The sequence below is a fragment of the Bufo bufo genome, chromosome 6 (genome assembly GCF_905171765.1).
Source record: "Bufo bufo chromosome 6, aBufBuf1.1, whole genome shotgun sequence".
NCBI lineage: Eukaryota > Metazoa > Chordata > Amphibia > Anura > Bufonidae > Bufo > Bufo bufo.
This window is the reverse complement of record NC_053394.1, coordinates 248,002,030-248,024,015: the sequence shown is the minus strand read 5'-3', so window position 1 is coordinate 248,024,015 and position 21,986 is coordinate 248,002,030. Positions and strand designations below refer to the sequence as shown.

Genomic DNA, 21,986 nt, shown 5'->3' with positions numbered 1-21,986 from the left:
AGCCTGAGAACATCTTTATCCCCCTCTTCCTACTGAGAATACATGCTTGCTTGCCCAAGCTGAGTAGGCATGTGTATGAGGGGATCGGAAGTGATAGTTGTTGGGCAACAGCTATCTTATGAGTATGGCCAGCCTTAGCGTCTTGATATGCCATATGTAATATATTGGCCAGATAAGAATTTTATACCATTGCCTACATAACAATGCTATCATTCAGTGCACATAAACATACTGTAAAGTGCCCAAGTAGTAGGGTTACACTATGTCTAGGTAAATACCACCTTAGTGTGCTCTCATAACGCCAACATATAAAATAAAAAATAAAAGCTCTAAAGGTGAAGTAACCTAATAAGAGTAGTAAGCAGTATCTAAGTATTATTGCTATACCATTACTTCCCTAAGGCTGGCCCTACCTTTTTGATTCCAGTCTGAAGGCTGGTAAGGCCTCTGCACTACTGAGCCAAAGCCACCTTCAAATCCTGTAACGGTGCATCCTGGAACCTGAGGTTTGAACATAAAATTTAAATTGTTCCTATCTGTGTGCATGCAATTAAGATTACAATGGACTACATTGCTATAGATAATGTTGGCAAACTGTTATATGCTTCTTATTTCAATTCATTTTAAAGTAAAATTGTGCAGAACATTTTCTGAAAAACATAGCTGAGCTGAAAACTGTCCGCTTACCTTTTTGTGATATCCTTCAACAGGTAGATTGTGGTTTCCCTTCCATCTGGGAGAATAAGGGAGTGATAAGGGTTGAAATATATCTTTCTATAGTCATCAGATGGTGGAAGGTTAGAATGAGACAAGGATCCAGCCAGAAGAACAGCAAGATGAACTACCCATAGAAGTTTGTGTGTTTCTAAACCTATTGGAAATATGAGATTGAGTCAAATTATCAGAGTTTATCTGGTGAAAAATTTAATTGTCCTTTTTAATCAAAAAAATTTAATCATGTTGCTACAGCATAAGTAAGTAACAGTAATTCACACTGCATTCAATGTTTACATATGGCCAGATGCTTGCAACAGTTTTCTCATACTAATTAATTGTGCTTAAAGGGGTTGTCCAGGTTTAGAGCTGTACGCGGACATAACCCCTTCAGCCCCTATGAATTAAGCATTTGATGTTCCGATCCTCTGCTTTGCCCTGCGCTGTATAGTACAGGAAAAAGGCTTTTTCTTCAGATACAGTGACGCAGCGGGCTCTGATTCATATGCTAGGCGGAGATTTCCACCTAGCAGTGAACCCAGTGACGTCACTGGCACTAATGGGCTGTCTTTAGCACTGCCCTAGCCTGTAAAACAGCCTAGGACAGCGCTAAAGACAGCCCATTAGTGCCGATGTGGTCCCCAGGAACATTGCTAGGTGGAAACCTCTGCCTAGCAGTGGGTCAGAGTAAACAAAACAGCCCTTGTCCTGCGCAATGCAGTGCAGGGCGAGGGGGAGCATCGAAGCATCATAGGGGCTAAATGGGGGAAGAAGGGGTTATGTCTGGGTTCTGCTCTGAACCCGGACAACCCCTTTAACTGTATGGAAACATAGCAGTCTCAGCCACAAGCCGCAGTCAGTAGTCTCAGCCACCAGTCAGTGCCAGCAGTCTTAGCTACCAGCCGCAGCAAGCAGTCTCAGCCATAGCCAGCACTCAGTACCAGCAGTCTCAGCCACCAGCCGAAGTCTCAGCCATAGCCAGCACTCAGTGCCAGCAGTCTCAGCCACCAGCCGAAGTCTCAGCCATAGCCAGCACTCAGTGCCAGCAGTCTCAGCCACCAGCCAGCACTCTCAGCCAGCAGTCAGTGCCAGCATTCTCAGCCACCAGCCGCAGCAAGGACTCTCAGCCAGCAGTCAGTGGCAGCAGTCTCAGCCACAGCCACCAGTCTTGGCCACCAGTCTCAGCCAGCAGTCAGTGCCAGAAGTCTCAGCCACAAGCCACAGCCAGCAGTCTCAGCCACAGACACCAGTCAGTGCCAGCAGTCTCTGCCAATGTGGTCAAGTTCACTTGCCATTTAATATAGACTGTTCCTACTAATGTTTATGCAGTACTGTTCTATCACCCGTTATTGAAACGGGCTAAATGTCTAGTCAAAATAATGATTCTGTATGGGGACGAGCAATGGCATTACCAATCACTCCTCCCCATACTGTGGAGGAGATCACTGCATGTAAATGCAGAGGTCTCCTTCACTGAAGAGCAGGCGATTGCTAAGAAGGAACTAATGTCTGCTAATTGAGAAGTGTTAAGGGGCCTTTACTCACAGCTGGAAGGGTTAGTTAAAAGCAGGGAGCTCAAGAACTGTCTCAGCTGTCCCCAAGGCTCTGGCTCTCATGAATTATGATCCTACACACAGCTGATAATATCTTCAGCTCTGTGTGTATGAACAAGCGCAGAAAGGATGTACAAGAATGCTATGGGGCTGGGCTAATGTAGCAGAGTGCACACGCGGCTGCTCTTTAGCATTACCCCCCACCAGTCTGTCCTCTCCGGGCTTTCACTTCATTTGTTCCTACACACACAGAGCTGAAGATATTATCAGTTGTGTGTAGGATCATAATTCATGACAGCCAGAGCCTTGAGGACAGCTGAGACAGCTCCCGAGCTCCCTGCTTTGAACCAACCCGTCTAGCTGTGAGTTAGGATGGGTTTTGTGTCTTCACTAATAGGACAGAAGCCATTTTATTTCCTTGGATGACTGCCCCCTAGAGATAACAAGCCATTATAAATAATAACTGTTATTTTGGTAATGTGTTTATAATAAAGTGATATTTAGGTACAGTACAGACCAAAAGTTTGGACACACCTTCTCATTCAAAGAGTTTTCTTTATTTTTATGACTATGAAGGCATCAAAACTATGAATTAACACATGTGGAATTATATACATAACAAACAAGTGTGAAACAACTGAAAATATGTCATATTCTAGGTTCTTCAAAGTAGCCACCTTTTGCTTTGATTACTGCTTTGCACACTCTTGGCATTCTCTTGATGAGCTTCAAGAGGTAGCCACCTGAAATGGTCTTCCAACAGTCTTGAAGGAGTTCCCAGAGATGCTTAGCACTTGTTGGCCCTTTTGCCTTCACTCTGCGGTCCAGCTCACCCCAAACCATCTCGATTGGGTTCAGGTCCGGTGACTGTGGAGGCCAGGTCATCTGGCGCAGCACCCCATCACTCTCCTTCATGGTCAAATAGCCCTTACTTTCAAAGTTTTCCCAATTTTTCGGCTGACTGACTGACCTTCATTTCTTAAAGTAATGATGGCCACTCGTTTTTCTTTACTTAGCTGCTTTTTTCTTGCCATAATACAAATTCTAACAGTCTATTCAGTAGGACTATCAGCTGTGTATCCACCTGACTTTTCCTCAATGCAACTGATGGTCCCAACCCCATTTATAAGGCAAGAAATCCCACTTATTAAACCTGACAGGGCACACCTGTGAAGTGAAAACCATTTCAGGGGACTACCTCTTGAAGCTTATCAAGAGAATGCCAAGAGTGTGCAAAGCAGTAATCAAAGCAAAAGGTGGCTACTTTGAAGAACCTAGAATATGATATATGTTGTTTCACACTTGTTTGTTATGTATATAATTCCACATGTGTTAATTCATAGTTTTGATGCCTTCAGTGTGAATCTACAATTTTCATAGTCATGCAAATAAAGAAAACTCTTTGAATGAGAAGGTGTGTCCAAACTTTTGGTCTGTACTGTATATCAGTAATTTAATAGTATTAATTCCCGGAGAACTCCTATAAAGTGTATTAGCACAAGAGCAAAATTTGAGATTTTTCTCATGTACATATGCTGTCAGTGCACCACAAATATGGGTGAATCAGTCTGAACCTAAATATTTTTTAAAGGAGATCTCTCTTCAGTAAGAGTATTCCAAAAATGTGTAAAAATGCTATATTTTATTTCAGGTCACCTGTGAAAGTAACACACATACTGGTTACAGTATAGTTAATTACCAATATTCTCATCTTAATTATAAATATATTCTGGTCAGCTCTGACATTGAAGTACTGCAGATGGAGATTTGAATGCACATGGCATCTTTTTGATGAATGCTATGAAAAGTTTTTCATCCTTTAATATTGATGGTGTAGTTTAAAATACGTTAAATTGCACATTATGGACAAGTGTCCAGGTCCAATCAGGAGTCTGCTGACCCAATCTCTCAGCATCATAAGGATCTATGAGGCTCTGAGTTTGGGTCAGTAGGCTCAAAAATGTACCTATAAAACTGAGTAGAACCCTATGTACTTATTTCTTTCCACTAGTCTCGTCCTGGATTTCCATTTAGAATGCCCTTTACTATGCTAGGACATATGACCTTTTCTGGATAACATGTAATGGTTAGTCCGACTGCAATGCTTCCAATCCAATTTGTTACCAGAAACTCTGTTAGAAAAGGTTAATAAGACCTAGGTCAATGTAATTTGCAGTCCATTGTCATGGTGTTTCCAGTTCACATTTTCCTGTTTACATTCTGTTGCATTTCATCTGTCTCTGGTACTACTTTCCCATCTGTCAAAGGTTGCATTCTCTGGTGATAACACTGATTGCCATTGTCAGATATGTGTTTCCAACACAATTTTAGGTGTGTCAAATACTGTGTCCTTCTACTGATGATGATTAGACAGTGGTCTCATAACAGACAACCTTGGAATTAATAAATGTCTGTTTTTGAGGAACTATTCTTTTCATAATGGAAAACCACTTTAACATTTAGGACAAATCACTTCATTTCTCATTATAAAAACTATTCAATGTTTCATCCAAACAGAGAGATCATTGCTTCAAGCAACAACCAAATCTGCCCACAGTTATGGATTATAATGTGATACAATAAGTTCAATACAAACCCCTTCACTAATATTGTATTTTCGTGTGGAGGAGCTTGCAATTCTTGCTATAGTCTTTATGAATTAGGCTGTGTGGCAAAGAGCTATGAAGACAGCTCTGAGCCATGAGTGATGAAATACTTCAGCTGAAGAAGACCTCTGTGAGTATTTGCATATACAGAAGAGGGCTGCAGAAACGTAATTACAACTCCCAGGCACGTCTATAGGAAAAACTTGACTTCCAATGCAAAATGTGTAACAGGACCTCCTTAAACATCATTTCTAACACCACTCTCTTCATGGGGGGCAGAGGGATTTTTTGTTTCCTCTCAGGCTCCAGGCCCCATTAGTGACCATGCCCTTTGCATTCCCAATAGTTACACCATGGACCTACCTTTGACAACATTGGTAGTATGGCAACTGGCTTACATGCAGGCAACATATACACATTGAGAACAATATAAGAAAGCATCAGTATGGCCAACAAGGAAGACTTGGGGGCAGGAGATAAACCTTAAAGCTATGTTTTAAAGTGTTGGTTGCCATTTGCCTTCAGAGCACCATGTTCTTTAGCTAGGACAGACTAGATATGATCCCCAACTTAATAATTTGTATGATATTGTGATATTGTCACACCTCCTCTACCAATAAATTGACTAGTTCATCTAAAATGAATGATCTCATTCATCTCAGCCCTCCTCTCCTTATATTATGACGATGAAACCCACCAAATAACCATTGCAACACTGTGTAAAATTATGAAGAAAGGATTGTGCCTTAGCCTTACAAATACAGGGAGGACATTTCATTGAATGAAGGAAAATATGAATTAACCATATAGTAGCAATGACACAAGAGAACACAAACAAATGGGACACCTTTAGGCTAAGGTTACAAAGCACTAACCCTAGCTGGCAGTTGCACAACACATAATAGAATCACGCAACAGACATGGGCTAGGGCTACATGGCGTCATGTAGTCACGCGATGCTGCAACGTCATGCTACTACATCACAACCTAATGCTAGCAAATGTAGCCACGTTTTGACCCACAAGGTGCTGTGACTGCAACCCAGAAGTGGCCAGAAATCAAACACTGCTGGATTTCTGCACAACTGCATTCATAATCCGGCAGCATGACATTTGAGATTTTGATGTTGCGCCAAAGCTGCTGCCTATCCATTTCCTTTTATTTATCCGTACACGTACCATGTTGCTAATTGTAGAAAAATCACATTACGTAAAATTATCCTCTGAAGAAAAAAAAGCTGTAAGAACTGTAAGAGGTAAGAGTTTTTTAAAGTCACTCTAGCTATGGAGAGAAAAAGTTGCACATACATCACATTGTTAACTGTCATCATAAAATACCGTATAAACTGTGCTCGTCCTTTAAGAAACAATGGGACCAAACATGAGAGAATGAGTGATAGCATACTTTCTGAACAGCGCTGTAGTATATGTTTGTGCCACTACCAACATAAGTAGTCATCATTTTATATAAATCATAACGTCTGTAAAGCAATTGGTGAACGCATAATAAAAGCAATATACAGTAAAAATGTAGAAAGATAGCTCATTTTATCTCTCCAAAGGTAGACTTCATGATGCTTTTAGTAAACTCTATACATCACTGTGTAAAGGCGGTATTCGAATGATAGCAGCTACAGTGTACATTTGTAGCAGAGTTTCATTTGCTACTAAATCCTTTGGGACAGGTTCACTTTGTGCATCATTAAAACTTATTGAGTTAAGTCACAGTTCCTGATGTCACGAGCTGTACCATATAAAACAACTCAGCTTATCTCCTTCCAACATACTCAGGTCTACTACATCTGCTCAGTGTAACATGTAGCAAATTCCTAGTCATGTCTGCCTATGATGTAAGTCATCTTACCACATGTTATAATATTGTAGAATATCGCACCTACCTCCCATTGTGGATAATCCCTCTCAGTTAGTGTTCTGCTCCTCAGCACATCCAGAGCTACTTGGTCACTCTAGGAGTAGGTCACATGGCAGCAACCTTTTCATGATGATACCACTTCAAGACTCCTTCAGATTGAAAGATGTCTCTTCCGAGAAGCTTTGTGCCTTCAGCATGAATGGCCTGTGAGATTCCCCAGTGGTCTAAAGCTCAGTATCCCCTGTTAGTGACTAGCGTCCCTCCTCTCCACTGTATTAAAGAGTTGAATGTTGGCAGATTTGCAGATGGATAAGGGCTTGAATGAGAGACAGAGAGGGAGAGAAGGGGGGCACCCACTTAACTCTTCTAGAGCACAACAGAAAGAGATGAAGGGTACCCGACCATAATATCAATAATCTGGTATTACTGTGAGTGCAGCAAGACATTGTAGATCATGTTTAATACTCCAGAGTGCAGAGACTGACCCTCCTCCCCTCTTTTACAATCTCATTAAACATGTGATATCTAAAAAGGAATGTGTTGCCTGAATACATGCGAGTAAGTGGTTTCTGCCCAAAGAGGAGCTTAGAATATATTTACATTAAATGAAAAGCATTCCCAATGAAGTGTCATTACAGATTATGCTTGAGGAATCCCACAGGTTAGCTTAGATAAATTATATAAAGGTGGGTCGCAAAAGGTTACCTTGAATCTAGCAGCTAAGGAAATATAACTCATCAGGACAACTAATGGTTAATGTTTTGCACGACAAGGTAAAGCATTTGTGTATTCTACATTCTAGATTATTTCTGCTACGGCACTTCTTGACTTATTGATTTCATAAAGCCTACATTGTACCTGTGGGTCACGATGCCTTTTAACGAACTGACATTTGAGTTATACAATGCTTTCAGATGGAGAGATTTCAGTTGACCTTGAGATGCAATATGGCATTGAATTATTTGATTTTCTATGTCTTTAAATATAATCAATATAATCATAATGAGAGTGAGTTCATACAATGGTGATGAACACATTGTTTCATCACATTCATATTTATGGCCTCGGACATACCCTATCCCTGTATGTAAATACATACTGTGGGGATTTGCTCTGGTAGGCAGGCTAGCGGACGCAGTACAGAGGCAACCACAAAGTCTTTAACTTAAACAGTTCAGTCTTTTATTCACTTATAAGGAAAAACAAAAAGTAACGGTTTGCAGTCTTGGTGTTTGTTCACACCATAAAAAGTCCACAGAACAAAAGCCTTCACCTGGTCAGCAGTTTCTCCACCCGCAGTCCACAGTAGGCTTTAGGGCCTGTTTCCCAACAGGCATCTCTCAGCCCTTTAGAACGGCACAAGTTCTCAGTTCCCAAACACACAGAGACTGACAGCACTCCACTGTCAGAGAGGAGTAATCCACACCCAGCTGAGACTGCTGGCCGGGATTGATATAGGCCAGCAAAGACCCGGCCTGGAACGTGGGGAGAAGTCACCCACCCAGCACTTTGGCTATCCCAGTAAAAGCCGGCCCAGATCGGCTTTAAAACCATACTAACAGCACAGTGTCAATCAGCACTAGCTGCCGCTGACCCTTGAAATTACCGGCTTTTACCTCACCGAGGCCAGGAACCTCGGTGACACATACCTTCCGTCAATGACGGCCCCTTGCGCCTTCCTTCTGTATATACTGAATATATACCGATCGCCCTAATCACTGACAGGTGAAGTGTCTTGTGACAATGGTACCTGTCAAAAGATGGGATATATTAGGCAACAAGTAAAGAGTCATTTTGTGGACCACACAAGGCTGGCACTATAATAGAAATTCCTTTTCTTGTCCGGGGCTGCGGACAAGAATAGAACATGCTCTAATTTTTTGCGGGGCCGCGGAACGGAAGTGCGGATGCGGACAGCACACTGTGTGCTGTCTGCATCTTTTGCGACCCCATTGAAAATTAATGGGTCCGCCCCCGGTTCGCAAAATTGCAGAACGGATGCGGACCCACTTTGTGGACGTGTGAATGGACCCTAAGTCTGTGTTCACACCGCAATTTTGTCCCACGCTCAACATATACGTATGGTGTATATGTTATCCAGTGCAAAACCAAGATATTTGCTACCCTTCCTGAACAGACACATTTTAGTTTTTTTTAATACATGCATATTTGAAAGTCATACATTTTTTTTCCATTTCGTGTAATTAATTTCAGTGCCTTTTTCAAAATGCATGGGTCTTTATTTCTACAGTATGTCATTTTTATTTTTGTATTTTTATTTTTTAATTTTTATAACCAAGAAATGTTAAAGGAAAAGGTAGTCTGTTTCTTCACATTTTTTGTTGTTAAAAGCATGAAGTGCAACTAAAATATTTTTTAATTATGTCCCCTTTCCATAACAGTTATTTTGATATATGGGATGCATGGGTTATGATTAGAGATGAACGAATTTTTCGAAAGTTTTCAATCCGTATTCATTTGCAGTGAATTTTGTTTAAAAAAAAAAGGCTATTTCCTGGCTGCAGAGAGCCTTTAGGCTGCATTCACACGTCCGTGGTGTGTTGCGGACCCGCAAATTGCGGGTCCGCAACACACCCGCCCGGCACCCCCATTGAAATGCCTATTCTTGTCCGCAAGCTGCGGACAAGAATAGGACATGCTCTATGTTTTTGCGGAGCTGCGAACCCAAAATCGGGGCCACGCTCTGCAATTGCGGCTGCAGACAGCACACTGTGTGCTGTCCGCATCTATTCCGTCCCCATAGAGAATGAATGGGTCCGCACCCATTCCGCAAAATTGCAGAAAGGATGCGGACCCATTTTTGCGGACGTGTGAATGGAGCCTTATAGTGGTGTAGAACACTGTGCCTTGCAGTAATGCTCCATTCACACGTCCGCAAATGGGTCCGCATCCTTTCCGCAATTTTGCGGAACGGGTGCGGACCCATTCATTTTCTATGGGGACGGAATGGATGCGGACAGCGCACAGTGTGCTGTCAGCATCTGCATTTGCGGAGCGCGGCCCCGATCTTCAGGTCCGCAGCTCCGCAAACGATAGAACATGTCCTATTCTTGTCCGCAGCTTGCGGACAAGAATAGGCATTTCTATAGCGGTGTCGGGCGGGTGTGTTGCGGACCCGCAATTTGCGGGTCCGCAACACACACAGACATGTGAATGGAGCCTAACACGCATAGGGAGTCTGCTCTGGTAGTGAAATAATACTGTGAGTCCGTATGACATGCAGATGACAGGCGTCGCTCTTAGAATCACTGCACACTTAACTTATTTGGGCTGTCACGGGGCCAAAACTGACCAAATAACTCAAGTATGAACTCAGCCTTACAGGTCGATGTTAGCGCCAAGAAGAAGCACACTCCTTTTACCCCGTCGTCAGCTGATTCCACATAGATGCCTACAGAACCTGTTCTATTAAACACTTATATGTAGAGCCCTGCGACTGAGTGGTGCTTTATGGCCAGGGGCAGGGAAGCACATTGCCTTCGTGCTGCCTAAGGCAAACATTGAAACGGCACCCCCCTGTACAAATTCTTGACATTACCCCTTTCCCTCCAGCCAGAGGTGTAACTTGAACAGCTCGCACTTTCTATAATACTGGTGTCTTCTTATGTGGCACAAGGGTCTTTGGGCCCCCTCAGGCTCCTGGGCCCGGTAGCGACTGCTACCTCTGCACCCCCAATAGCTACGCCCCTGCAGCAGTAAGTTTGTGTAGACGTCACTGATTGTTTTGCCCTTCCTCTGATCCGTCAGAACAATAACCCCCAAAAAACAGATCCTGTCTGTGGAGCATCTGCCTTCCCTCGGTCAACATTTGGTCAGTAATCCATCAGTATTGCTAATGCCAAAAAAAAAACAGGAATGGATCCAAAACAGAGATGACACGTGAATGGAATATTTGCATGTCTTCTGTGTTTTGTACCCACTCCTGCATTTGGCTACCAAATCACAAGCCAATTCTAATGGGACCATACAGACCTTACAGCTGCTATACATACAGGATCCTTTGTGCATCTCATTTTTCCTTCCTTCTGACAGATCAGAAGAAGGGTCAAAAAATTATGATGTCAGCCAAGCCGAAAGGCAAAATAGTGGCCCAGTCATGAAGTGGGAAGGGTGGGAACAGCATGAGAAGTCCACAGAGTGGCCCTATGACATAGTGGTGAGGTGGAAGCAGCATGAGGAAGCCACAGAGTGGCACAATGGCAGTGTGGAGGTGGCAGCAGCAGCATCAGGAGGCCACAGAGTAGCACAATGACAGAGTGTGGAGGTGGTGGCAGCATCAGGAGGCCACAGAGTGGCACAATGACAGTGTGGAGGTGGCGGCAGCATCAGGAGTCCACAGAATGGCAAGGTGACATAGTGTGGAGGTGGCAGCAGCATCAGGAAACCACAGAGTGGCAAGGTAGGTGATATAGTGTGGATGTGGCAGCAGCATCAGGAGAGCACAGAGTGACCCGGTGACAGAGTGGGGAGGTGGGTGTAAGAAGGGGCACTTGGCATCAGATGTATAGCATCAGGCGGATGGCAGCATAGTAGTTCAGGCAGGTAGCCAGAAGAAACTGGTCTCTTTTGTCAAAGTGTTGATGTGGCACCATGGATGATCTAGTCTGATGCATCAGGCATTGTTGGGTGGAAATCCTGGCTGATCCATCTTTACAAAGGTCAGTCTTTTCACATTTTGGGGTGACAGGCGAGTTCCTCTTGGGGTAACTATTGCCCCCGCCGCACTAAACACCTGCTCTGATGCCACACTACTGGCCGGACAGGACAGCTTTTCCAGGGCAAACTCTGCTAGTTGCAGCCACAAATCCATTTTGGCTGCCCAGTAGTCCAGCGGATCTTCAATATGGGGTGTCAGGGTGCTGTCCAAGTATGCCACCACCTGCTGGATTGGGTCAAGCTCATGGTCTAGCTGCTGCTGCTGCTGGTTAGTACTTTCTTCACTAGGTGGGTTAAGAAAGCTGCTCATCAGCGACTCTAGACTCAAGTTGCTGCTGATGGAGCTAGAACTGCTCCTATCCCCACACCATGCCACAGCAGCCATGGCAGAAAAATGTGAGCGCAGAGGCCCCCCCCCCCCGGTCAGACCTGGGAGAGGATGGACGATGGCACAGATAGGCAGCGGCCAACTGACTACATAGGATGTCTCTATAGTAGTTCAGCTTGTCCTCCCTCTCATTCGGCAGTAATTCCTCTGCCGAATGGTGACAATTCAGCTGTCACTATGCAAGCAAGTGAGAATGCATCGGGTAATTTGTGCAAGTGACTTGGAGGGATTCCCTGCCTCCATCTCCACTGAATACTGCCACAGTGTGTCCTCTGCCTCGTCTTCCTCATAGCCCTGTAGCTCCTCTGGCTGCTCCTCCTCTCCTGTCACCTATGTTTAAAAACCACCCATTTCGCTACACATTGCTTGTGCTCTAATGTCCTCCTCCTCCTCCAGTTCAGCCCTCACAGGGCTCATGTGGCAGTGAAATCTAGGCGCCACGTCTCTAGTCCCCTGACCAGGCAGATTTACCAGCATCAGTTCCAGGACATGAAGCAGAGGAATGACATTGTTCATCCTGTAGTCCGGCGACTGACAAATAATGTGGCCTCCTCAAAGGGCCTGAGCAAACAGCAGGTGTCACGCATGAGCTGCCACTGGCTGACATAGAAGTTACACAGGGGAGTACTCCTGTCCACTTAGATCATCAAGAAATTGTTTATGGCCTTTCTCTGTTCATATAGTCGGTCCAATATATGGAGTGTGGAATTCCAACAGGTGGAAATGTCGCATATCAGCCTATATTGGGGGGATGCTGTTCTGCCGCTGTAGCTCAAGGAGGGTGTACTTTTCGGTGTACGAGTAGCTGAAGTTTATGCAAAGTTTCCTGGCCATTTTTAGGATGTCATGCAGATGGGTGGAAGACTTCAGGAACCGCTTGACAACCAGAACACATGTGCCATGCAGGGCGCATGGCTCAGCCCTCCTTGACGCAGCGCCAACACCATGTTCTTCCCGTTGTCGGTAACCATGGTTCCGATTTTGAGTTGTCACGGAGAAAGCCAGGATTCGATTTCCTGATGAAGGACATGGAGCTATTTCTCCCCTGTGTAATTCCGTTCACCCAGGCAAACGAGGTGTAGAACAGGGTGACACTGCCGTGCCCTGCACATTTGGTATGCTGGAGGATCACTGTGAATTGTCCCTGCAGTGGAGGCTGAGGACACGGTTGAGGATGAGGAGGTAGAGGCGGACATTATCGCAGGACCAACGGCGTAAGAACGTGGAGAGGGAAGCGGCGTCACCTGGCCAAGTTGCTGTTGTGGCTTGGCAGGAACCACATTTACCCAGTGGGCCATAAAGGACATATATTGTTCTTGACCATAGTTACAGCTACCAACCAATTTTCCCAAAAAAGGCTGTATCACAAACAAATTTCATCACTGAATAGCTAATCGATGTAATTCGGTCCATACAGGAAAAGGAGGTCTACAATCACCCATCAATTTTCCCATAAAAGGCTGTTTCACAAAAAATTTCACAACTGAATGGCTTATCTGTGGAGAAATGTCGCCTTACAGAGAACTTTTAGTCTCCATAGCCACGTGTCTAGGAGATTGAAGTCCTATGGTGCTTGGAGACACCTGAGAAGTAAATTGGCCATCTGCATAGGGAAAATATTCATATCCTGCAGAGGAATAATTTGTGGAAATATATATTGTGAGTACAGTAACCTGTCCAAAACGTGTAGAGCAGAGTCTGACATTAGGGTCTATCTGGAGGTAGCACCACATTGCATTGCATAGAAAGAGAAATGTTGTACCCCCCGTTTCTGGATGCTTGTACCAAAGCACAATGGAAGTCAATGGGAGAACCCGAGCATTAGGCCTCATGCACACGACCGTGCCGTTTTGCTAACTGAGGAACCCCAAAACGTGCCGTCTGCAAACTGAGGATCCCCAAAAAACGGAAGCCCATTGCAGAAATGCCTATTCTTGTCCGCAAAATGGACAAGAATAGGACATGTTCTATTTTTTTTGCAGGGGCCACGGAATGGAGCAACGGATGCGGACAGCACACGGAGTGCTGTCCGCATCTTTTGCGGCCCCATTGAAGTGAATGGGTCCGCATCCGAGCGGCTCGGATGCGGACCCAAACAACGGCCGTGTGCATGAGGCCTTAAACCAGGAACCCCCTACCCTGAAGAGGGGAGGGTGTCTAGTTCACAGAAAAAGGTCAGAAATTGATGGAAACACCACTGAAATGGTTCGGGAACAGCATGTGGTGGATGTCTGGATTCATCTTGGACTCCCAGGTCGCTGCTGGGAACGATGTTGTCCGAGTAGTACGGCACTTTTGCAGACTGATGCGCAAAGCCAAAAATAAAATCGATTTTAGAGGAAAAATTGTTAGAAAACATTCTTTCCTGTATATTTACTTGTATATTAAGTGCAAGTGCTGCAAAAAATTACAAGGAAGAGGTACTGTATATCACATAAAGGAGGGCCTCATTCACATTGTGGTACAATTGTTCAGGTAGTGGGACTTCTACACTCATAAAGACTATGCACTAAGTGAAAGGGCTGCCAAAAATTACAAGGAACTAGCATTCCAATACACCCTTTATTACACATAAAGGAGAGCATCATACACACCCTTGAAAAATTATGATTGATGGCCTGCTGGTGACCCTCTAAAACATTAGGGGCGAGGGCCTGCTGCTGATCTGATCATCTAAAACATTTGGGTGAGGGTCTGCTGCTGAGCTGATCATCTAAAACATTAGGGGTGAGGGTCTGCTGCTGAGCTGACTCTCTAAAACATTAGGGGCAAGAGCCTGCTGCTGATCTGACCATCTAAAACATTATGGGCGAGGGCCTGCTGCTGAGCTGAACATCTAAAACATTAGGGGCGAGGGCCTGCTGCTGATCTGACCATGGAAAAAATTATGGACGAGGGACTGATGCTGATCTGACCATCTAAAACATTAGGGGCGAGGGCATGCTGCTGAGCTGACCATCTAAAATATTAGGGGCGAGGGCCTGCTGCTGATCTCACCATGGAAAAAAATATGAGCGAGGGCCTGCTGCTGAGCTGATCATCTAAAACATTAGGGGTGAGGGTCTGCTGCCGAGCTGACTCTCTAAAACATTAGGGTTGAGTGCCTGCTGCTGATCTGAACATGGAAAAAATTATGGCCGAGGGCCTGCTACTGAGCTGACCATCGAAAAAATTATGTTTGGGGGTCTGCTGCTGAGCTGACTCTCTAAAATATTAGGGTCGAGTGCCTGCTGCTGATCTGACCATGGAAACAATTATGGGCGAGGACCTGCTGCTGAGCTGACCATCGAAACAATTATGGTTGAGGGCCTGCTGCCTAGCTGACCCTCAAAAACATTATGAGCGAGGGCAGGCTAATAAACATGTTGATATGATGGAGGAGGACGAGAAAAGGAAGATTGAACCAGATACCTTTTTTTGTGGTGAAAGGGGTGCATGGAAATACAGTGTATTCAATACACCATAAAAGCCACATTTAAAGTGCCTTTATGTTCAGCCGCTTTCCTCTGGTGCAGTAGAGAAGTCAGGGGCAATCCAGGTCTTGTTCATTTTGATAAGAGTCAACCGGTCAGCATTTTCAATCGACAAGCGGATGCGCTTATCAGTTATTTTGCCCCCAGCAGCACTAAATACCTGCTCTGACAAAACGCTGGCGGCAGGGCAGGCCAGCACCTCCAAGGAGTAGAGCGCCAGTTTGTGCCACGTGTTCAGCTTTGAAACACCCAATAGTTGTAAGGTACAGAGGGATCATTGAGGACGCAGACACGGTCTGCTACGTACTCCTTCACCATCTTCCAAAATGTTTCCCTCCTTGTGACATTAGGCCGAGCATCAGGGTGAGGTTGCTGGCGGGGTCTCATGAAACTGTCCCAGGCCTTGGAGAGTGTTGCCCTGCCTCTGTTGGAACTGCTGTGTGTTCCCCTCGTCTCCCCTCCTCGGTTGCCCAAGGAACTATGTACTCTGCCGCCAGAGTTGTCAGCTGGAAATATTTGGAGCAATTTTTCCACAAGGACCTTCTGATATTGCACCATTTTGCTAGTCCTTTCCACCACAGGAATGAGAGGTGAGAAGTTCTCTTTGTAGCAGGGGTCAAGAAGGGTGAACAACCAGTAATCGGTGTTGGCCAAAATGAGTATATACGGGAAAGGCAGCATAACATAAAGTCAGACATGTGTGCCAGAGTCCCAACAGACAAGACTTCGCTGTCCTCATCAGGAAGATGACTCTCAATCTCCTCATCCTCTTCCACCTTGTAAAGGGGGCATATTAATCACCAATATTTATGCAAATATCGATAATTAATATTCATAAATAGGAGGAGCCGTCTATTGATGACCCCGCCTATTTATACCTTTATATAACAGTACAATATTTTCACAATACTTTACGCTAATCACTAAGCTAGCTGCATGCGCCTTACTAAACTAACTATCGCTAATAACCACACATTACACAGATAGTTAAACAGTTGCAAGAAAAAGTATGTGAAACCTTTGGAATAATATGGATTTCTGCACAAATTGGTCATAAAATGTGATCTGATCTTCATCTAAGTCACAACAATAGACAATCACAGTCTGCTTAAACTAATAACACACAAACAATTAAATGTTACCATGTTTTTATTGAACACACCATGTAAACATTCACAGTGTAGGTGGAAAAAGTATGTGAACCCCTAGAGTAATGACATCTCCAAGAGCTAATTGGAATGAGGTGTCAGCCAACTGGAATCCAATCAATGAGATTGCAAGAGTCTCTGGTTGGTTTAGGGTGAAGGGGAACTGAAGGGTAGGGATCTAGCAATGCAAGGGTAAATACCCTGCAAGTGAATACTGGGGTACAGGGGAATGGTAGGGGTGAATAACAGGGAGAGGGATAGTAGGGATGATGGTGGGGGTAGATTGGGGTATGGGGTGAGTGGCAGGGGTTCGATAATCAGGGGAGATCAGGGGTGTAGGGAAAGGGGGAATGTGGTTGGTACTGCAAGGGCAGAGATACAATCCAGTGCCAGGGTATTTGCAGGGGGTTTCACCAGAAGGGGTTGATACTGCTGGGCAGGGAAGGGGTAAATATGGTTGGCATTGCAAGGGCAGAGATACAATGCCATGCCAGCGTTTACTCAGCCATCTCCAGGGGCATATGGGCCTCTCTTCCTTCAGGGACTTGTTCCCATGTGTCTCTCTCTTTCTGTAGTCCAGTTCCAACAAGACCCCCTCTTCCTGGCTTGAGGCTCCTATATCAGCCTCAGAAACAGCCCACCTCCCCCCTTCTCAGGCATGTGACATCATAGTGTGCCTTCCTCAAATCCCAAGAGTCCCCCCCCCCCCAGTCCCAAAAATGCTGGGAGTAGGGGCATGGAGTTTAGCCATGGGGCAGAGGTGTGGAAAACAGGTTTATGATGTCTCTGGTTATAAAGCCCCTGACAAACGGTGCCAGAGAGTCTGATTGTTTGGGGCCTGAACAAAAGAGGACTAGATACTAATCAGCTGTTATCCTACAGGCTATCAGCACAGGTTTTTCTCTAAACATGGGGGATGAACGGTTGATAAGAGTTGGGAGTACATAATACATATATATATCCACAGATGCTTGGGGCACATCTATAAACACATACACATACAAAACCGGGGGTATGAATGGGCAGCAATAAGCCCACAAACATACTGTCATGCTGACATAAGTGTATATACATAGACACGTGTGCAAATACATACACACATATCCATATATACACCCACACTCGCATATACCTGGGGCATCACATACAGGGGACATACATATGTCCCCACTTGAAGGGGACAAGTATAAGGGGGCACATATTCCCCACAGGGGCCACATATATCCCACAGGGGCCACCAAGGGCAGATGTGCGCAGATGCAGATCCTATGATGTGGCAGTCAATGCATGCATATATGTTATACATGCATGCACGTGTTTGCATGCATATATGGACATGTATGCATATGTCTCAACCCTTCCTCAACACTCCTCTTCAGCCTATCCACGCTGAACAGATGAAATAAACCTGCTATGGGTACTACTCTCTGTAGCGGAGGCAACCGTCTCCTGCTCCTCAGCCTCCTCATCATCATCATCCAATTCGCGCTGAGAAGACGAACTGAGGGTGCTCTGGCTATGACCCTGTGTACTGTCTTCCCCCATTTCCACCTCTTCCACATGAAAAGCTTCCGCCTTCATTGTGAGCAGTGAGCGTTTCAGTAGACACAGAAGTGGGATGGTCACGCTGATAATAGCGGCACCGCCACTCACCATCTGTGTTGATTCCTCAAAGTTGCGTAGAAACTCACAGAGGTCAGACATCCATGCCCACTCGTCGCTTGTGAAGAGTAGAAGCTAACTGGAAAGGTGACGACCATGTTGCAGCTGGTATTCCACACGTGCCCTCTGCTGCTCACAAAGCCTGGCCAACATGTGGAAGGTGGAGCTCCAGCGCGTGCTCACGTCGCACAACAGTCGGTGAGATGGCAATTGCAAGCGCTGCTTAGACCGGCGGCAGCTGTAGAGGACTTTCGGAAATCGGCACACACGCAGCGCACCAGTAGCTCAGGCAAATTGGGGTAGGTTTTGAGAAACTGTTGAACCACTAAGTTTAACATGTTGGCTAGGCATGGTATGTGTGTGAGCTTGCCGAGCTCCAAAGCCGCCTCCAAGTTACGGCCATTATCAGACACAACCATGCCTGGTTGAAGGTTGAGTGGCGAGAGCCACAGCTCAGTCTGGTCCCGTATACCCTGCCACAGCTCTGCGGCGGTGTGCTGTTTGTCACCTAAGCAAACAAGTTTCAGCGCGGCCTGTTGCCACTTCCCCACTGCAGTGCTACACTGCTTCCAGACTGATGGCTGACTGCTGCTGCAAGATGACAATTCAGAGGTGGAAGTGGAGGAGGAGGTGGAGGAGGAGAAGGGGGGAGTTGCAGCCACTAATGTAGGTGGTGGTGGAAATCCTGATGGAAGTAGGGCCTGCAATCCTTGGCGTCGGTAGCACCTGTGCCATCCCAGGGTACGACTCGCTCCCGGCCTCCACAATGTTCACCAAGTGTGCCATGTGTCAGTTGTTAAGTGGACCTTCCCAATAACTGCATTTGTCAGGGCACAGGGTGATGTTACGGGACACATGCTGGTGTAAGGCGGGGATGGCACACTGGAAAAAATAGTGGCGGCTGGGGAGTGACGAGGTACGGCCGCCACCATCAGGCAGTGGAAAGCCTCAGTGTCCACAAGCAAAAATGGCAACATTTCCGCGGCCAGCAATTTGGAAAGTTGCGCATTTAGTGCTATGGCCTGTGGGTGGATGGCTGGGTATTTGCGCTTTCGTTCAAAGGCATGGGGTATGGACATCTGTACGCTGCGCTGGGACACAGAAGTGGATGTGCTCTCTGATGATGCTTGCGAAAAGACCAGGTGCAGGGCAGGGGGCATCCGGGCCTGCGTCTTGGACAAGGGATTGGCCAGCACGTAAGTGGAAGAGGAGGCAGTGGTGTGACCCGCAGACACTGATTGTGGATCCAGGCGTTTGGCCCACCTATTAGGGTGCTTTGATGCCGTGTGGTGGATCATGCTGGTGGTGGTGAGGTTTCTGCTCATTTTGGTACGGCACAGATTGCAAATGACAATTCTTTTATCGTCCGCACTTTTCTCAAAAAAGCGCCAGACTGTGGAACACCTACACCTTGGCAAGGGAGATTTCTGCAAGGGGGTGCTCTGGGGAACAGTTGCAGGCCTGTTTGGTGTGGCCCACCTTCTCCCTTTTGCCACCCCACTGCCTCTTCCAGCCTGTTGCGGTGCTCCGAATCCCTCCCCCTCTATACTGATATCATCGCTCGGCCTTCCACCTTCCTAGGTTGGGTCAGTGATTTCATCGTCCACCACCTCCTCTTCCACTTCCTCACTCTGGTCATCCTCCTGACTGTTGACCTAACAACAACCTCACTTATTGCCAACTGTGTCTCGTCCTTATCATCAACCTCTTGAGACACTAATTGCCGTTGACTTATTGGCAACTGTGTCTCATCATCATAATCCACCTCGTGAAACACCTTCCCCACGCCATCTTTTTCTGACTGTGGATGCTCAAGAGTTTAGGAATCAGGGCACAAGATCTCCTCATGTCCCTCTTCAAGCGGGCTTAGCGAGAGGCCCAAATTAAGGAATGGCGATAAAAAGAGGCCCTCAGAATATCCCAGTGTGGGATCACTTGTTTGCAAAGACTCTCCAAGATGGGAGGAAGGAGGATCAGGGTGAGGATTCTGTTGACCAGACTCTTGGCTACTGAGACTGAACTTTGTGGAAGACAGGGTGGTGCTTAACCGACTGGAAGCATTATCTTCTGCAATCCAACCGACAACCTGCTCGCACTGGTGTGACTTCGAGAGTGGTGTCCTGCGCCGCCCTGCAAACTGGGACATGAAGCTAGGTATCGTGGATGAGCGTGTTTCTTGTGCTCTGCCCGCAGGCACAGTTTCACTGTGTCCAGGACCACGGCCTCTGCATGCTCCATCAGCAGCACAGCCACTTCCCCATCCCTTACTGCCCGCCTTCATCATATTAAATGGTATATATGCTTGCAAGTATGTCACACGTACAGTAGCGCAATTTTTTTAAGTGTATGCGCAAATAAATTACAGTCAATGTCACAGATATTTGGGATGCGGAAACGTTATACAGGAGAGGTACCACAGGTAATGGCGCTGCTGTCACCAGAGGCTAAGAAAAAATTACAGTCAATGTCACTGATATTTGGGATGCGGAAACGTTATAAAGAAGAGGTACCACAGGTAATGACGCTACTGTCACCAGCGGCTAAGAAAAAAATTACAGTCAATGTCACTGATATTTTGGATGTGGAAACGTTATACAGGAGAGGTACCACAGGTAATGGTGCTGCTGTCAACAGTGGCAAAGAAAAAATTACAGTCAATGTCACAGATATTAGAAATGCGGAAACGTTATACAGGAGAGGTTCCACAGGCAATGGCGCTGCTTTCACCAGCGGCTAAGAAAAAATTACAGTCAATGTCACTGATATTTGGGATGCGGAAACGTTATACAAGAGAGGTACAACGGGTAATGGCGCTGCTGTCTCCAGCGGCTAAGAAAAAATTACAGTCAATGTTACAGATATTTGGGATGAGGAAATATTATACAGGAGATGTAGCGCAAGTAATGTCACTGTCCGCAGCATCTACGGAAAAAGTACACTGGATGTCACAGATATTTTTCGGATGTGCAAACGTTAAACAAGAGATGTAGCGCAGATAATGTCGCTGTCCGCAGCGTCTACGGAAAAAGTACACTGGATGTCACAGATATTTTTAGTATGCGCACACGTTAAACAGGAGATGTAGCGCAGATAATGTCGCTGTCCACAGCGTCTACGGAAAAAGTACACTGGATGTCACAGATAATTTTAGGATGCGCAAACGTTACACAGGAGATGTAGCGCAGGTAATGTCACTGTCCGCAGCGTCTATGGAAAAAGTACACTGGATGTCACAGATATTTTAAGGATGCGCAAACGTTATACAGGAGATGTAGCACAGGTAATGTCACTGTCCGCAGGGGACACAGTCTACGGAAAAAGTACACTGGATGTCACAGATATTTTTAGGCTGCGCACACGTTACACAGGAGATGTAGCGCAGATAATGTCGCAGCGGCCAAACAATTGCAAACTATTTAGCGCATGTTGCGCTAAAAATATACATTGCTGCCAGATACAATAGTCTTTAAAAGGACTTTTGGGTTTCTACAATTGCACGCAATTTAGTGCAGGTTGCGCTAATAATATATATTACTGCCAGATACAACATTAGTCCTTAAAAGGACTTTTGGGTTTCTACAATTGCACGCAATTTAGTGCAGGTTGCGCAAAAAATATATATTGCTGCCAGACACAACAATAGTCCTTAAAAGGACTTTTGGGTCTCTAACACCAACCCTGCCTAACAAAAAAATTCAATTCAATTCCCTACACTATCTGTCCCTTCTACAGAACAGCTCTCCCTGACTAAGACTGAGCCGAACCACATGTCATCATGTGCCTTATAGCACCCGTGGATGTGTTTCGGCCAGCCAACATTGCTACGGCATTACAGTGAGTGGCAGTACTTACCTGCACGTTTATTGGCTGCATAGCAGCCAACAAACGTGCGG

The 21,986-nt window shown here is 45.6% G+C and overlaps 1 protein-coding gene across 1 annotated transcript in view; it reads right to left on the bottom strand.

The window, feature by feature from the left end:
- Positions 1–6,858, bottom strand: part of LOC121005054 (protein NDNF-like) — a 37,520-nt gene extending 30,662 nt beyond the window's left edge. The window contains exons 1-2 of the mRNA XM_040437567.1: positions 6,771–6,858; positions 688–871 (exon numbers count right to left, since the gene is read on the bottom strand). Of these exons, the coding sequence (XP_040293501.1) occupies positions 688–871; positions 6,771–6,777 (191 nt within the window). The 5' untranslated portion in view covers positions 6,778–6,858. The remainder of the gene's footprint in view (positions 1–687; positions 872–6,770) is intronic.
- Between the last annotated feature and the right edge of the window lie 15,128 nt (positions 6,859–21,986).